A 17,001-nucleotide genomic window follows, 5' to 3' on the forward strand; every position below is an offset into this window, starting at 1 on the left:
TTATTTTTCTCTTATCATTTTTAATTTATACAAAAATCATATAATCTTAGATAATGACAATAATATGCATAAATTGGATATATATTTTCTCATATAATCCAGTTTCATATATATTTTCTTCTAGTGCAAAATATGCATAAATTGGATATTGTTAATTTTAAGTTTCTTTTTCACATAACATTATTTTTGTTGTTGTTGCGAAACAATATAATTCTCTAAAAAAATATAAAAAAATGAATATTTAATAAGTAATAAATGACTAATAGAAGAGAATTAGGAATGAAAATAAGGTAAATAAGGGTTGAGTTTGTATTTACCTGCCTCTGAATTCAAAATTCAAAATCAGAACCGAAATTTGAAACCCGAACCTGAATTAAGTGGTGTTAAAAATAATAATAACATTCAGAACCTGTCGGGTTTCGAGTTATCACCTCGGGAAGGGAAAACAAATTTTCCTACATACTAAACCCGAAACACAGGCTAAAACCTTATCTCCTAAAACCTTATCTCCGTAGAGTAAGTGTTTGGGTAACTGATAGTGATAAGGATGGATTTGCAACAGAACGAGTTGGATCGCCTCTTGTTCTTCGAGCATGCTTCTAACACCGCTCAAGCCCAATATGCCAATAACCCTCTTGATGCTGATGTCTATTTCTTTTAATTATTTTCTTCATTAATTTCATCAATTTATTTCCTTTATTTTCTTAATTACTCTGTTTTTTTGTTTGTTTTTTTAAACATTCGGATGAGGACTTCATAAGAAGAGTTAGTCTAACTTCTAGAGGAAGAGGTCTATAGATTACGAGAGATTTAGAGATAAATATTTTATCGACGAATGATAGAACATTATGACATTATTTTAGCAATATACGAACCTCACTTACTGAGATTAAGGCTCGGTTGATGTAGTTATTGATGTGAGGATGATTTTCGTTGGAAACTTTTTCTGCAATTCTTATAGAAATAGTTCATTTATAATATCTAGTATTTGCAGAACTTGACAAGATGGGGTGGAGCTTTATTAGAGTTGTCTCAATTTCAGAGTTTTCCCGAGTCCAAGAAGATAACTCAAGGTAAATTCATTGTCCTTTTTTATCCTAAAAAGGTATATTTTTAGTGAATTCAAGCTTGAAATTGTTGGGTTTATTCAAGTGTGAAGTCCCACATTGGATATGCGGGGAGGATTGAAAGAGTTTATAAGAAGGAAAGGTAGTTCCCATGGAACTAATGCCTTAAGGTTTTGGTTCAAGACGTGGTGTCTTACTTGGTCCAACAGAAATAGGTAATGTTTATGGTTTTTGAAAAAAATGCAGTTGAGATTTGATCGGTGTCCATTTTCTCTTTTAACATTGTTATTTTTTCGCTATTTCTATTTACACTCTATTGATCAAATTCAATTCATCTAGCTAACAAATTTAAGAGTGTTGATGTTTTGTTTTCTCTTTTTTAGTTGATACTTTTTTTATAAGTACGAGAATACCACCTTTATTAGTTTATTTTCATTTTGTGATCAAAATGGGAAGACATGCTTTCTTGTTCTATAGTTATATCAATGACTCAATGAGAGCAAAATCACATGGAAATGGAAAACAAAAAATAGAAAACATACCAAACATCCCTTAGTATTTTTGTGAACATTCCTCGACTTCACATTTGAATTTTCATTGTGGATTGACCATTCGATTTGCAGAGGCTATTTCCAAGCTGGAGGAGGCACTAACTGTTAATCCCAAGAAGCATGATGCTCTTTGGTGCTTGGGAAATGCTTACACTTCACAAGCATTTTTAATTCCAGATCAGGAAGAGGCCAAAGCTTATTTTGATAAGGCAGCTGAGTATTTTCAGCAAGCTGTTGATGAGGTACGTTCTCGGCCCAGTACCAGTGACAGCGTATCAATTTATCGGAAGTAGTTTACTTGTGAAACTAATTTATAAATGAGTTGATATCCCTAAGAGTCAGCTCCATTCGTATAGCTGTGGAACATAATGAGCACCTGGGTTCAAAAGAGTTGTTTTATTTTGTTTTCTGTAGGACCCTACAAATGAACTTTACCAGAAATCGTTGGAAATGGCTGCCAAGGTATGTCCTTTATTGGAGTGGTTTTTGTAGTCCGTTATAATGCATTCACGCTGTTTAAATTTGCACCTTGTCATTTACTTTGTGTTTGAAAGCTCTGATATGTCCCTCTATGTAATATGGAAATGGCTATTGCTATTTTGTTCAGTTTTTGTCACGGGCTTTTTAATCTTTTTACGGTCTAGGTAAAGAAAACTCTAATGTAGGTGGAGTTGCAAAATATAATTTTGGATTTTTAATTTTGTATGACTAACTTCATACACACTAAATTGCAAAGAAATCCTGTAAAATGTTCTATTATTAGCAGTTATGTATGACACTAAGAAATTGTGGTTTGACTTGTGGAATATGGACCATTGGGTACCACTATGAAGAGATGCTTGATCCATGAATGTGGAATGAACTTAATAGTGTGGGACTTGGAGATATTCTATTGATGAATTATATATAGAGTAAAGCGTCATATTAGTCCTCCATAGAAAATGACCACCAAGTTAGTCCTCCATAGAAAATGGCTACCGAATAATTACCTGGAGCTTCAAATGGCCGCTACATAGTAGTACCCAAAAGATTCTCATAGGACTAATTTGGTGGCCTTTTTAAACTTTCAAGGCTTATTTGGTGGTCATTTTCTTTGGATGACTAACTTGGTAGCTATTGTATATTTGAAGAACCAAAATGACGTTTTATTGTTATATATAAACAAACTGTTTGATGGAGTTTTTTCTAACTGAGAATGTTTCATGTTTATCGAGCTAAATGTTAATACTTAGTAAATTGGTCTCTGTTTGTGGCCTTGTTTTGGGGTCTTAGATTAGAGCTTGTTAATCTGTTTCACTATGGTTCTGGATTATGCTTTAAACTGATATGTTTCTTTTTGTGTTTATTTTTTTTTTCGGTCCTTTGGTGAATTTGGAGAGTAACTTATCCTCCCCTCTCCTATTCTCATTTCTTCTTATATGCTCTTTCATTTTAAAAAAATTGTTCACCAACTTGTTCTCAAACTGGATACTGGGTGAATTTAACTACTAACGCCATTTTTTTAAGGCTCCCGAGCTGCATGTAGAAATCCATAAGCATGGATTTGGTCAACAGCAGCAGGCAACTGGACCTTCTACTTCTTCAGGCACAAAGGTAATACTTAAAAGTTTCAGTGCTTTACTTGTTTATCTCTACCTTGCTGTTGTTGTAATTAATGCAATTTCATATTTTTCTTTTGACTTCTCTATGCACCCATACATAGCATATTTTTCCAGTGTTAATGAATTGTTTTGGCACTGGGGTTTAGTAACTGAAAGTTCATGTGTTCATCCATATATGAAATTTCTCCAATGGTGGGGAACATTGAAGGAGTGTTCTTGCAGTGGAATAAGGAGCTTGTTGACTGGAATTTACTGTGCCTTTCTGTGTACAATTGATGTTATTCAAAAGTTATTTTTCTGGTGAAAAATGCATGATTTATTGTGAAGGACAAGGACTTAGATGTCCGGGATGCAAAACTGCATCAAATCAACTTTGTTTGTATCTGAGTTCCGTGAGTCATGTATTTGTGGGATTGAGTTAGATTGAATTGATGACATGGTGAATTTGCTCTTTGAAATGGCTAGTGTGCGCGTGTGAACATACATTTAGATATTTGTTAAATTTTAAAATAGGGTGTTGCTATCCATTGCCCTAAGGGTTGCATATATTTAGACATTCTTTAAAATTTTAAAATAGGGTGTTGCTATCCATTTCCCTAAGGGCTATTAAGGAACCCAAACATGCAATGTTAACATAAAAGTGATATATTTAATGTTTAAGAGCTAATGTTTTCAGTTTTTTAAGATTGACTTTAAGCTTTTGATTCCTTGAAGTTGAAGGTAATGGATCACAAACCCTTTTTAAATATAAGAACTAATCTTGGGTTTTATCGGGTCTTGAGATAAATTCTTTTGGTTGTATTGGACCGTTGTTTGTTCTGTCACCCGCTTTATGGGCTATGCTGTCTTCATTGGTTCACCAAAAACAAATTGAAGGGAATTGCTAATATGCAGATAGAAACTCTGATCTTCATACCCGAGTTGTGCTCATTTTTAGCCTAACATATTTGGTTTCTTTTCAGACTCAGAAGAAAAAGAAAAGCAGCGATCTGAAGTATGACATATTTGGATGGGTAATTCTAGCTGTTAGCATTGTTGCCTGGGTGGGATTTGCAAAAACAAACACGCCACCACCTCCTCCACTGGCACGATAAGTGAAGCCATTTGATTTGATTTGATGCGTTATTGGTAACTAAGAATCACATTTGCTATGAGCCTTATTTTTAAAATTTTCTCAGTAGTTATGTTTTTAATGGTGCAACTATTATCTCATCCATTACATGAAGTTTTATCATATTATAATTCGGCTGAGCAGCTAAATATGCTATCACTAGATCTTTCCAATGTATTGCAATAACAAAAAAGCATTTTATAGTTTCTGTTAAATCCTTCATATCAGCCTTATTTGGAGGGAAGATCTAATTTGGGGTGAAACTGTTTAGTTATCAGGTATGGTTGCTCTTGATTTCCGGGTTGTGCCGAAGCTGCAACTTGTTACACAGTCAGTTCAGAGATCAAGATATTTAGTTGTCAACCCAGGTGGTTAGTTGCATTGCAAGAGAAATGTGATCTGATATGAACTTTATCTTAATGTCACGAGTTTAAATCCTGGAGTAGTCACTTTGGAAAGAGTAGCTCTTGAATTCCAACCTATCCACCCTTCCACTTGAGGGTTAATATCACAGTTATGTTTGTACGAACACCTTGTCAAAGACCATAAAAAACAGAAATCAGAATTTTGAAATAATAATGAATATATTCCATGATTTATATGGTGTTTAAATATTGTAATGTGCCTTTTTATGTGATAAAAATTTGTGATGACAGCTAAATGCGTGTTTATGAATTGGGTAGTTGGAGGTTTTCTATGAATGTTATTAAAATGAGGGAAAAAAAATATATGCATCGATATTATAAAAGTTTTTATATCATGCATTATTTACTATTCACATCAAATATACTTAATACACATAAATGATGTAGTAGTTTTTATTTAGGTGAGGGGATACATTAATTTGGTGAAGGGATTATGATGATTTGGTTGAACAATGAGGTGTTTGATTCTGGTGTGATGATTCACTTCTAGTGCAGTGTCATGTATAATTTCCTTTTGGGTGTTACATGTTATCACCATGTGTCATTAACGTGACACTCTATCTATCATATTGAGAATGGATGAAAAACTACATTGAATTGTGTTTCTTATATGCATGCTTAATCTGGTAAGATGCTTGTTAGTAAAATAAAAATGATCACAAAACAAGAGTGAGGACACAAGATACAACACAGACATTTACCCATATTTTATCTCAATCATCAAGTAAGATTTCATTACAATTTATAAAAGAGTTCCGAAAACTATATCATTTGCATATCTTTGTTCCAATAGTATAATGATATATAATAAATGCGTGAATGGATAAATGTTTCTCACAACATGAGACTGGTTTACTGATGTAAGATTCTGCCAGATCCATTAAAAAGTCAATAGTTCAATTACTGGGAATGACATTTGTTGGGAGGGATGACCACACAGCTTGAAAGTGATTAGTTTCTCACCGGTGAGGATACAATTTGTAACAAAAAAATCAACAAATTATATAACATTTCAGAAAAAAAAACATTGCAAAATTACTCAACTCACGTGCATTATATCTAACATTGCAATATCAAACATGTATAATTTTAAGATATATTAGTTAAAAAATTTATTGATCAAATGACAAAAAGGTAAAACATTGTCAAATTTATGTATAAATATACTGTATAGGCTAAAATGTCAAATGTTCAATTATTAGAAATGATACCGTTAGAAAGAGCAAAAGATATAAATTCCTTACTCATGATGATGAAATATCATTGATTACATGAAAAATATTAATCTAAGTTGTTGGTCTAGTGCTGTAAGGCCCCACTAAATCCCTAAGATAACGAAAATGTTAAGAGTTTAATTTCTCGAAATAAAACTTATTGGGATAGACAACCACACATTCCGAAAGGAATTACTTCCTTACCTAGTAAGGAAATACGTACCAAAAAATATATTAGAAAGTGGCGAAAAAGAAGAAAGGTTCACATGACCCATTTTTGAAACAAAGGTTTCTTCTAAATTGGGCTTGCAGTTAGTGGGTCAAGATAAATTATTATGTATATTATTTGGGTTGGCCCTTATGAAGTACTAATTAACAATATTGGAAAGATTAGGGACATTTATGCAATTAATGAACTTTACAGAGTGACTAAAAATGAACAAGAAAGTTAACAAAAACCCTTGAGATTGGTTTTGCAGAGAACAAAAACAACAACAACGAAGAAGAAGAAGGAGAAAAGAAGAGTTAAAGAAGCAACAAAGTAATAATCATGAGTAGCATAGGAACAGGTTATGATTTATCAGTCACTACTTTTTCACCTGATGGTCGCGTTTTTCAGATCGAGTATGCTGCCAAAGCTGTTGATAATAGCGGGTAATTACCATTTCCACTTTCATCACTTTTTACTCTTTATTTCATCATCTGGGTTCAATTCAAAAATGCTTTTTTTTCACATTTTATTTTATATAGAAATGTAGAAATTCAATGAGGGTTTTGAAAAAAAAAGTTTTGTTTTTTGGGTCTTGTTTTGTCTTCTGTTTGCTGATTTTTGAAATAAAAAAAATTAGATTTTTGACCCATTAGATGAGTTTTTCTGTTTTGACTTGATGGGATTTTAGAATTGATTTAAAGTTTGTTTATTCATTTCAGTACTGTTATTGGAATCAAATGCAAAGATGGGGTTGTGCTGGTATGTTGATCTGCATTTTTTGGGTATTTCAGTGATTTTTTTTGAATTTCTATTATTTTGAGACTTGGGTTTTGGTTGTAGGGAGTTGAGAAGCTTATTCCTTCAAAAATGATGCTGCCTGGTTCTAATAGAAGAATACACTCGGTTCATCGCCATTCTGGGATGGTATTGTGTTGTTTACTTTTCTGTTATCGTATTGTGTTTTTTTGTTTCTAAATTGCTATTTCTATATGTTTTGATTTTGTAATAACAAAAAAAAGTGGTTACATAAAAGAGAGATGCTGGAATTGCATTTGTATTGAAGTGAGGAATTGAACTTTTAAGGTGAAATAAAGTCAAGAAGTTTTAATGCTGTACATATAAAGATGATGTCTCCATTACTGGACGATGATGTTGTATCGGATAAGTAGCATTGATTTGTGGTAGTTACTTTTTTGTGGCTGTAATATTGATGTTTATTTGTTTCATGAATTGGTAGAGGTCCTATGGGATTAGCATATCAATTCTAGATTACCACCCTCGTACTATGCACATGTTTTCATGGTCTATGAATTTGATGTGATGTTATTAGAAAGGAGGTCATAATTTCGTGTCAATAATATAGATTCTTTTGTACACTGTGTGCTATGCAATAAAAAAGCAGTCGGCATATCACTATAACTAAGTCAATCTTTGCGACGGGGGATGCTTTTTCTTTAGTTGTCTTTTGGTTTATAATGTCATTTGTTGCATTGTAGTTGCTTTGATGTTTTGAACATCTTCTGATGTATGCATGAATCTTCTTCCAAGTTTAGGCTGTGGCAGGATTAGCAGCCGATGGCAGGCAAATTGTTGCGAGGGCCAAGTCTGAAGCAACTAATTATGACAGGTTTACTACATTCTCTTGCAACAAGTGAAGAATGTCCTGTCCCTTTTTTCTCTCTAAACATGATATTCATACATCGTCTTCTTACGAACTAATTGGATGTGTTTCTGTCATAAAAGATAGCTGGACTAATTAAAAGTTGTTGTTATGTTGCTATGTTCCAAAACAGTAGCTATTAAAGTAGTTGCCATAAAATTTCACTTAGTTTTGGCAGACTAATTGAAACCTCGTACAATGACTCATTCTTGTTTTTAATTTTGAAGTCACTCTTATTTTAAGTGCTTATTTTTTGCCAAAGCTCCACAAGGAAATAAGTGATAGCTACCAAATTTAATGAATTACTATAGTAAATTTTGTAGGTTGTAAACGTGTCACTAATTAATGATATTTTTTCGGTTTATTATAGCATTCTTAAGATGTTGCTTGATGGTTGATGACCAAAGCAAGGGACAATGTGTACTAATAAACTTATTGTATATCCCTTTGACTTTTGGTTTTGATACTCTTCAGTGTAAATTCAATTATATAGATATCTTAACTCCAAGGTTTTATTAAATGTTTGTGCTCCATTTTTTTTTACAACAAATATGTTTATTTTAGCTTGCTTGTCTTTTCAGTGTGTATGGTGACCAAATTCCTGTTAAGGAACTTGCTGAACGTGTAGCTAGTTATGTGCACCTTTGTACACTATATTGGTGGCTAAGGTTTGATGAAACTGACACTCTTGTGGTTATTTTGAAGTTATATTTCCTCATTTCACATTAATAATATAACCGATCTATGATGGTGCTGCAGGCCTTTTGGATGCGGTGTCATACTAGGAGGTTATGACAGAGATGGTCCACAGTTGTACATGGTTGAACCTTCCGGTATTTCCTATGTGAGTATACTTTTTTGTTATTTGATAGCACCTTCAGGACTTTTTAAACATTACCCTAATTTTTTAGATTATTTTTCCGGCAGTTCCATGTGTTGTTTTTGTACTTAATTGTTGGTTTTGGAATTTGTTGTAGAGATATTTTGGTGCTGCAATTGGGAAGGGTAGGCAGGCTGCTAAAACGTAAGTGCATATGTTTATTAATCTAAGGTGACTTTGTTCTATGTCTAACAACAATGGAGATTTTCTTTTTTACTTTCTAGCCTAGGAAGAGGATATCTTATCCTCCTTCTATCTGTATACTCGACTTTATTCATTTTGTGAATTTTGACAATAACTGCTGAAGCTGAATAGTAGTAATCTGCTATGCACCAATACAGGTACATACCGGGTACGCGAGTATGAAATTTTCTTGAAAACTAGTGTACAGGCACGTCAAGAGAAAGAGTAGCAACTTTGTATCATCTCAATTAACAATTTAAATTAGGTTCTAATATATATATTATGATCAGACAAGTAAGAAAATTTAGAACATATAGATTCCAGGGCTTGAATATATTAATAACACACTCACTTTTCCCCATTTTACCCTCTGATGTCACTGCTATTTTCCTCTTTCCCTCTTATTCATACTTTCCCACTATTATCATGTTCCCCTTCTCTACTCAGCGCCTCTCATTTCCGGTGGCTTCTAGTCTATTCGGCACTGCATCACCCCCTCTTGGCCTCTCCTGTTTATTGTTTCCTTTCCCATTCCCTCATCACTTCTTTCCTATTTCTACTACCTTACACCCTCAAATTCCAGCCTCACTCTTCAGTTATCACTCTCATCATCTCGTTGTGGATCAATTGCTGCAGCCTGCAGGCGATGGGATTTCTCTGCCATCTCTACTCACAGTGCTGCCGACACGGGTTATTCGATTACAACACTTGAAAAAACTAAAACATTGCCGAGAACGACGTTGTTTTGACGAGTTTGGCGAACCACACCCGAAAGCACTTTACTTTTTGTGTGGGTGATGGGTACAAACTGGGTACGCATCCAGTGCAAACCTGTGTCTGATTCGCAGCAGGTTCATACATTCACTCCCAATATCTGTGTACACATGCAACACAGGCAGTATTGCTTCGTAGGAGCTTCTTCAAGTGTAGCTTGTTTGTAGGATAATCCGTGATAAAAAAAATTTCAGTTTGTTTTTTTCATACTTTGATATTTGCTTCTAATTGCTTCAAGTGAATGAACTAAGCTAGAAAACACTAATTTAAGTTAGAATTCTCTCCCTAATCATTTAGCCATTGTCTCTAATGCAAATCTCCTCTTTTGCACTTTCCGATGTATTATTTCTGGCATCTTCATCCCAGACACAGAAAATAGTGGATTCATAACCAAATTCCAAGTACTTGTCATTAATTTAGAGTGTCACTTGGTAGAATTAATTTCATTATATGTGGCAGCAATAGCAATTGGGAGGAGGTGTTCAAGTGGGCCCTAGAAGTATGGGCAGTGTCTTCAATTATCAAAATTTGGTTCAAGGGGGAGGGTATAAAATAAAGACTGTATTTCTTTGGTTTAACTGTGCACACAGATACCAACAGGACATTCATCTAGTGGTGTAAGGCCCCACTAAATCCCCAGAACGACTAAAAGGTTAAGGGTTCGATTCCTAGGAGCGACACCTATTGGGAGGGACAGCCATACCCCCAAAAAGGGATTAGTTCCTTACCAAAAAGGTGAATGGATACCACCCTTGGTAGTACCAAAAACACTCTGCACGCAGATGCGGGTGTGCATGCTTCTACGTCATCTTCATTCTTTGTGTGGTAATAAGGTGTAAAATGGATGATTATGTTTGGATAAATATGAAAAAAACACAGCAAGGGAAGGTTGAATGTAGTTTAGAAATGTAGTGCAATATTTTTGACTTTTGTGGATGATGTGCTTTTCATTTTTAAAGAGTAATTGATACAGTAGTTGTTTCTTTCTTAAGCTGCACTGAATCGATTTCTTTGATTACACTTTTCATGTTATACTCTTCAAATATTTCACTTAGTTTAATCTCATGATATAGTTCAAATGTGATATTGGTATTTCATATCAGACTTAGTATGATATTAATTTCTTGTGTTAATTTCATGGCAGGGAGATTGAAAAGTTAAAGCTTGCCGATATGACTTGCCGACAGGGAGTTATTGAGGTAGCCAAGATGTAAGTATCATGGTTATTGGCTTATGTAGTATTCCTAGTTATTTGTTTGTTATATTCTTAATTCGACACGTGGCTAGTTTTGTATTTGGATTTGGATGGATAACTTTATATCCGTTTGATGTTATGTGCCCATTGTTAGAAATTGTGATCAGTGTCAATGATCTGAGTATGTGTATCCTTGGTAATATATACTTAGTGTAACTAAATCTTAGTAGTATTATGCTCATCCTTAGTTAACACCGGAAAAAATTATCGGTATTTTTATTTGGGCTTTTTACAAAAACAAAAGGGAAGAGACTTTCTTTTTCCTGAACATGCTACTCCTTATCTAACCCAATTCCATTATGTGAAATGTTACTTACAACAATTTTCTTCTGTTTTTCTGCACCTCACAGTATATATGGAGTTCATGATGAGGCAAAGGATAAAGATTTTGAACTAGAAATGAGCTGGGTCTGCGATGAATCGAACCGCCAACACCAAAAGGTAAGGCCTAACTTTTACATGAATATGGTTTTGTTAGGCCAATTTCGCTAGTTTCAAAAGGGCATTCCAATACTCGAGGGTTCCACCTAGTGGGGTCTAAGATGGGTAGATACAGGGTCGGAGCATGGAAGGGTAGATATTGATTAGTATTTTTTAAACTTGTTAGTCTACATATCACTAATGAATTAAATATGTACAGGTCCCTGATGCACTTCTAGAAGAAGCCAAGACAGCAGCCAAAGCAGCTCTTGAAGAAATGGATGCAGATTAGTGGATTCAGAAATACTATTATGGAGATGTATTTCACAATATTATTTGTGGAACTTCTAAGCAAATGCAATAACTTTAATAGTTGGGTTTTGTATGCTTCATGATTAAATGTCCTTGTTGATTTCCTGTTTCTTGTAGAAATGTTTTACATTTATTTTGATGTTGAATTATAATTCTTCTCTTGTGCACACCATTGGAATTTCTCTATCATTTAGCACAATCATATGCATACATAAGATTAGAAGCATACCACTCTAATGCATTCTTGTAGTTGAGCAAATGTTGAATAAAAAAATTAATCTAGACATAAAACTCTAGGCACTAAAATATAGTTTTTATGGCTGTTGCAGGATAAGCATATAATATAGAGGATGATTTCTTTTATTTTGTATTTGCATTCAGTGATGGATAAATATTAATGCCAAAACTGTAAAATTTAAATATATTTAATTAAATAAATTACATATTTCATAATTAATTTTTTATGTTCAGAAAATTGTTGAATGGTCAAGTTGTTATCAATGTTTTTGAAAACTTCTTGATAAATATAAGTTACTATATGATTATTTATTCCTGTATCTTCTATTCAGTTATGTAACCTATTTTTTGTAATTTGTATAGTTGAAAAAACTCTTTTAAAGTTATATTGCTAACTTCAAAAGAATAAAAACTATTAGATAAATAACAAGTTTTCTACTTTCAACCAATTTATCTGAAAAATTATTGATTTCTTTCAATAAGCAAATTCAACACTATTTATGCATATCAATGATACAAGTCTTGATTATCAAATATCACTAAATCAGTTGAACAAAAATCGTGTGGAAAAAACTTTGAAAATCAATAAGTTTTCTTATATCAAAATTAGAAAATAAATCTGTTAGACTCAAATAAGATATACAAAAAACATTTGAATCTCAATGAAATGATCATGAAACCCCTTAAGTTACACATTTACAATATTATAAATTAATTTAATATGATAAGGATTATTTATTTTTCAAGAAACATGCCATATTATAAATTTTTTGGCCTTGTTGAACTATAAACAATATACATAATTTTTTTTCTTCAAAAATTGGAGGGTGTGCACCATCCCTAATAGTATTTGATTAAATAGACCATTATTTTGTATATGTATTGGTATTCAAGCTTTGTTGTTTTTGGGTTGTCATCAACCACCAATTTGTACGTGGAATAGAGATAAGGAATATATTCTCTAGATAAAGCAATATTGTTGTATACGATTTAAGGCATTTCTCATATAACCCTCAATTATACAATGACATTAGACTTTTCAATTCTAGTTATAATATGAATGATCATCTGTTCTATAATTTTTCTGTTTTACGAAATAATATTAAAATATTAACTTCTGTTTTTATAATTTTTTCTTTAAATGAATAAAACTTTCTCATTAATATAAAACATCAAGTAAGACATGAATGAAGAGATCCTCATCAATTATATTGAGGCAACCTTTCTCGACACACAGACTATACGATACTTCTCACGTCTTTGAGATCCATTGCAACTATTGATTTAGAAAAATAACTAATAGGAAAGTTGAACATTTGTACGAGCGAAGTGTTTTATTGTTTGTATGAATTTAAAGAATTAACTCTTAAGGTTGTATAATAAAAAGGAAAGAAGTGTTTTATATATTAAATATCATGGAGTATAACCTTGGAGGTTGTTAGTTTGAAGTAGAAGCAAATTACATTTGTTGTTGACATTAGAGCTTTATCATTCTTATCATGTATTAATATTTTCAATCTATTTTTATTTTGTACTTTTGAAATTGCTACATATAATTGACTGTGATTGAAGTCTGATTTAGGCAGGTATAATACTATTATTATACTGATTAAGGGAGTTACAATTTTTTTTAAAAATTAAAAGTGCATTCTATTATTTTTCCTCTTAAAATATTAATTCTTAAAATATGTTATATCAAGAGTAAATTACACTAACACCCCCTGAGTTTTAGCAAAATTACATAAACCACCCTCAATTTTTTACACCTATACAAACCCCTAATTTTTATACTTTCATTACACCGAACTACCCCTGCACGAGAAATAAGTGTAATATTTTAAACAAAAAATGTGATAAATGCAATTAAGTTAACCAAAACATGGTATAGGAGACAAGTCCATATAATATATGAGTCAACAACTCTTTATTATTTTTGGTTCGTTACGATAAAGTATAATAACGCTTTAAACAATACATCTTTAGAACTGTTGATGCATTTTGTAACAAAAAATAATGAAAATACATTGATTTGTATATTACTTGGACTTGTCTCAACAATATATCATCTTTTGTTTAACTTAATTGCATTTATCATATTTTTTGTTTAAAAGATTACACATATTTCTCATGCAGGAGTGTATTAAAAGCATAAAAACTAGGGGTTTGAGTAGGTGTAAAAAAGTGAGGGATAGTTTGTATAATTTTACTAAAACTCAGGAGGTGTCAGTGTAATTTACTCTTATATTAATTATAGGCCTTCATATTTGAAGACAATGAGAGAAAAATGTTGTTTACACAATATATTTCAAAAAAAAATCCTAAGGTTACATATGTTGATATTCCCAAAATATCATAATTCTTGCCAACACATCATTCATTTATTATATTGATTATATATTATCCTATTTTAAAAGAGAAATAAGGTAGGTGCAATTTTAAAAAAATTGAAGTTTATTCTATATGCTCTTTTACTCTTAAAATATAAAATCTTAAAATACATTATATTAATTGTATGCCTTAATATTTGAAGACGATGAAAGAAAAAATGTTGTGTACACAATATATTTCAAAAAAGAAAGTAATGTTACATATATTGATATTCCCAAAATATCCTAATTCTTGCCCACACATCATCCCATTTATTATATTTAATTATTTATCATACATCATCCTATTTTAGAAACTCGGGGAGTTATATTGTTTTTAAAAATTTGAAATTCATCCTATACTCTATTACTATTAAAATATCTTATATTAATTCTAGGCTCTATCGTTATTAATTACTTTAATATGTTATATCTCTCAATTATATATCAGACTCGGTGTTAACATGACAATTGTTATTAAATTCTGAAATTTCGTTCATGTTAAAAATGGAACTATACTCCTGTATTACCTTTAAGGGGAAAATGGAAATGATGGAAAGAAATTGCCACCTTTAATATTTTTATAAGAATTTTTATTATTAGTTTAATTAAATTAAGGAAGATTTTATTTGGATTATTTTTTATTCTTTACTTTTAGTTAACCTTCATTATAGATATATTTTGTTTGAGGTTTAGTGCTTGCTTCTAATAAATGAATCAAGTATGTGCTATATTGCATACAAATTTGTATGTATTATAATTTCTCTTAATAATATAGAGGTACAAGAATCAATTACATAATCAAAATAAAATCAAATGAATGACATATTTTTCCATTTAATAATTTTAATAAAAGTAAGACTATTATTATATTAATTTCAGATTGTGGTTCATTATGTTTTATAATATTCAATTTATATACAAATTCTTGATTTTATAATTGAACTTATGTGTAAGTGTATTAATTTGTAGTTTCAAATATAATAATAATGTTTCAAATCCTTGAATATTAATTTTAATACTATTGTTATATCTTATTTTGTTATACTGGATGATTCGATGAGCTATCAGATGAGATAATATTTCTAATCTATTTGAAAAACAAATTAGATTAGGATTTGGCGTGATTTTCTTTCCGGGTAACCTTAATCAAAATAGTAGAAAATAGTGTTGATAAAACCGTATCGTACCGGCCGGTTCAACCGGAAAACTGGTGAATCGGACCCCTTACCAGTATGAGACGGTTGTTATACCGGATATACCCCAAATCCGGTGGAAACCGGCCAAAACTGGTCAGTATTCCTCAAAACCGGCCGGTTGTTGTAGTTAAAAAAACGAGTCAATCTTGGGTTCCTTCTTGCAGTTACATAACATTCAATCACTTTTGTTTTTGTTTATATTGTTTTGATGGGGTTTTAGATTTGAAGAATTTGGAGAGAGATAGAAGAAAAAAGAGAGAGGGGGAGAATGGAGAAAGGCTGTGGGAAGAAGATGAAAAGATTAAAAGGAGAAAGTGAGAGAGGGACATTGGGATGAAAAGAAGAAAGTGAGAGAGTGCGAGAAAGAGAGAAGAGAGAGGGACATGTGGAATTTGAAAAGAAGAAAGATATAGAAAAAATGTTATGATATGATGTGTGTTTTATGTTTGACACATGTGGATTATGATTGGAGGAAGTGAATTATTTTATTATATTGTTGATTTCATTTTGTATAGATTAGATTATAGATTGAGTTTGGTTTGGTTTTGAGGGGATTGATGAAAAATAATGTTATCATATTATAATATCACTCTTTTACCCAAGTTATCCATACATTTTAGGAAGTCAATAAATGATATGAAATAAAAATGTATATATAATGATAGTGTAAAAGATTTTTAAATATGAGAAAATATATGTACTCATAGTGCAAAAGTTTTATATAACGAAAGTATATTATCCACCATATTATAGATTTACATATATATTAATATATAAATATAAACAAGTATGTCCGGTTTAACCCGCATGCAATTTAATTATTGAACCACTAGTTGAACCACTATACCAATACTCTGACCAATTTGATAACCGATACGTTTTTAATAACACTCGTAGAAAGAGTCTCATAATTGATTTGTTGTTTTTATATATTCCTAATAAAAGGACTTATATTTTGTCTTGAATATATCTACCATGTTATCTTTTAATTAAATAATGTAATGATAGTAACGTATAAGCAAAAAGTAATTCACACAAAATATAAATCAAATATGTGTTATAATGAATATAATTTGTTTTTAGTTTCCCACAGGTATCCTCATACTAGAGACAATCCTGTCCCAGCTGGGAACATCCACATGTATCTGAGGCTAATTTCCCATCGGATATTTTTTCCATCCACAAGAATCGAACCCGAGACATTGCTTAAGGGGAATAAATCATGTACCACTTGAACCAACACCCATTGTTTCGAGCCTTGTAATTGGAAACCAATACCTGCATATACATTTATTAGCAACACATACATTCCACCAGAAGTTTGTTTTATTAACATTAATACAATACAAACTACAACACTACGCCAAATTTGATATAGAACAATGCCTATTCAACAACAAATTCTTGAATAACGTTGTTAATAAAAAAGGCGGAAGCTAAACAACAACGCATACTAAAGCACACACTATTAAACTGGATCCACAGATAACACTTCAACATCGCATGCGCTTATACGCGCTGTTAATGAACGCTGT

At 31.8% G+C, this 17,001-nt stretch overlaps 2 protein-coding genes across 4 annotated transcripts; both read left to right on the top strand.

The window, feature by feature from the left end:
- On the top strand, nt 442–4,927 carry LOC109353507 (mitochondrial import receptor subunit TOM20-like). Of its 3 annotated transcripts, none has more exons than XM_019595811.1 (7): nt 442–646; nt 995–1,073; nt 1,691–1,860; nt 2,033–2,080; nt 3,125–3,211; nt 4,182–4,347; nt 4,609–4,927. In XM_019595811.1, the coding sequence occupies exons 1-6, from the start codon at nt 548–550 to the stop codon at nt 4,311–4,313; spliced, it is 615 nt and encodes a 204-aa protein (XP_019451356.1). In that variant the 5' UTR covers nt 442–547; the 3' UTR covers nt 4,314–4,347; nt 4,609–4,927. The 3 variants fall into 3 exon arrangements, with proteins under 3 accessions (XP_019451356.1, XP_019451354.1, XP_019451353.1); XM_019595809.1 differs by having other exon boundaries at nt 443–646; nt 4,602–4,927; XM_019595808.1 differs by having other exon boundaries at nt 443–646; nt 4,182–4,925.
- Nucleotides 6,407–11,838, top strand: LOC109355569 (proteasome subunit alpha type-3). The gene is made up of 10 exons (XM_019598793.1): nt 6,407–6,623; nt 6,900–6,939; nt 7,021–7,104; nt 7,734–7,807; nt 8,422–8,508; nt 8,600–8,684; nt 8,818–8,864; nt 10,822–10,887; nt 11,283–11,373; nt 11,573–11,838. Exons 1-10 carry the CDS (start codon nt 6,520–6,522, stop codon nt 11,642–11,644), a joined length of 750 nt encoding a protein of 249 aa, XP_019454338.1. The 5' UTR covers nt 6,407–6,519; the 3' UTR covers nt 11,645–11,838.

Source organism: Lupinus angustifolius, chromosome LG08 (assembly GCF_001865875.1).
Source record: "Lupinus angustifolius cultivar Tanjil chromosome LG08, LupAngTanjil_v1.0, whole genome shotgun sequence".
Taxonomy (NCBI): Eukaryota; Viridiplantae; Streptophyta; class Magnoliopsida; order Fabales; family Fabaceae; genus Lupinus; species Lupinus angustifolius.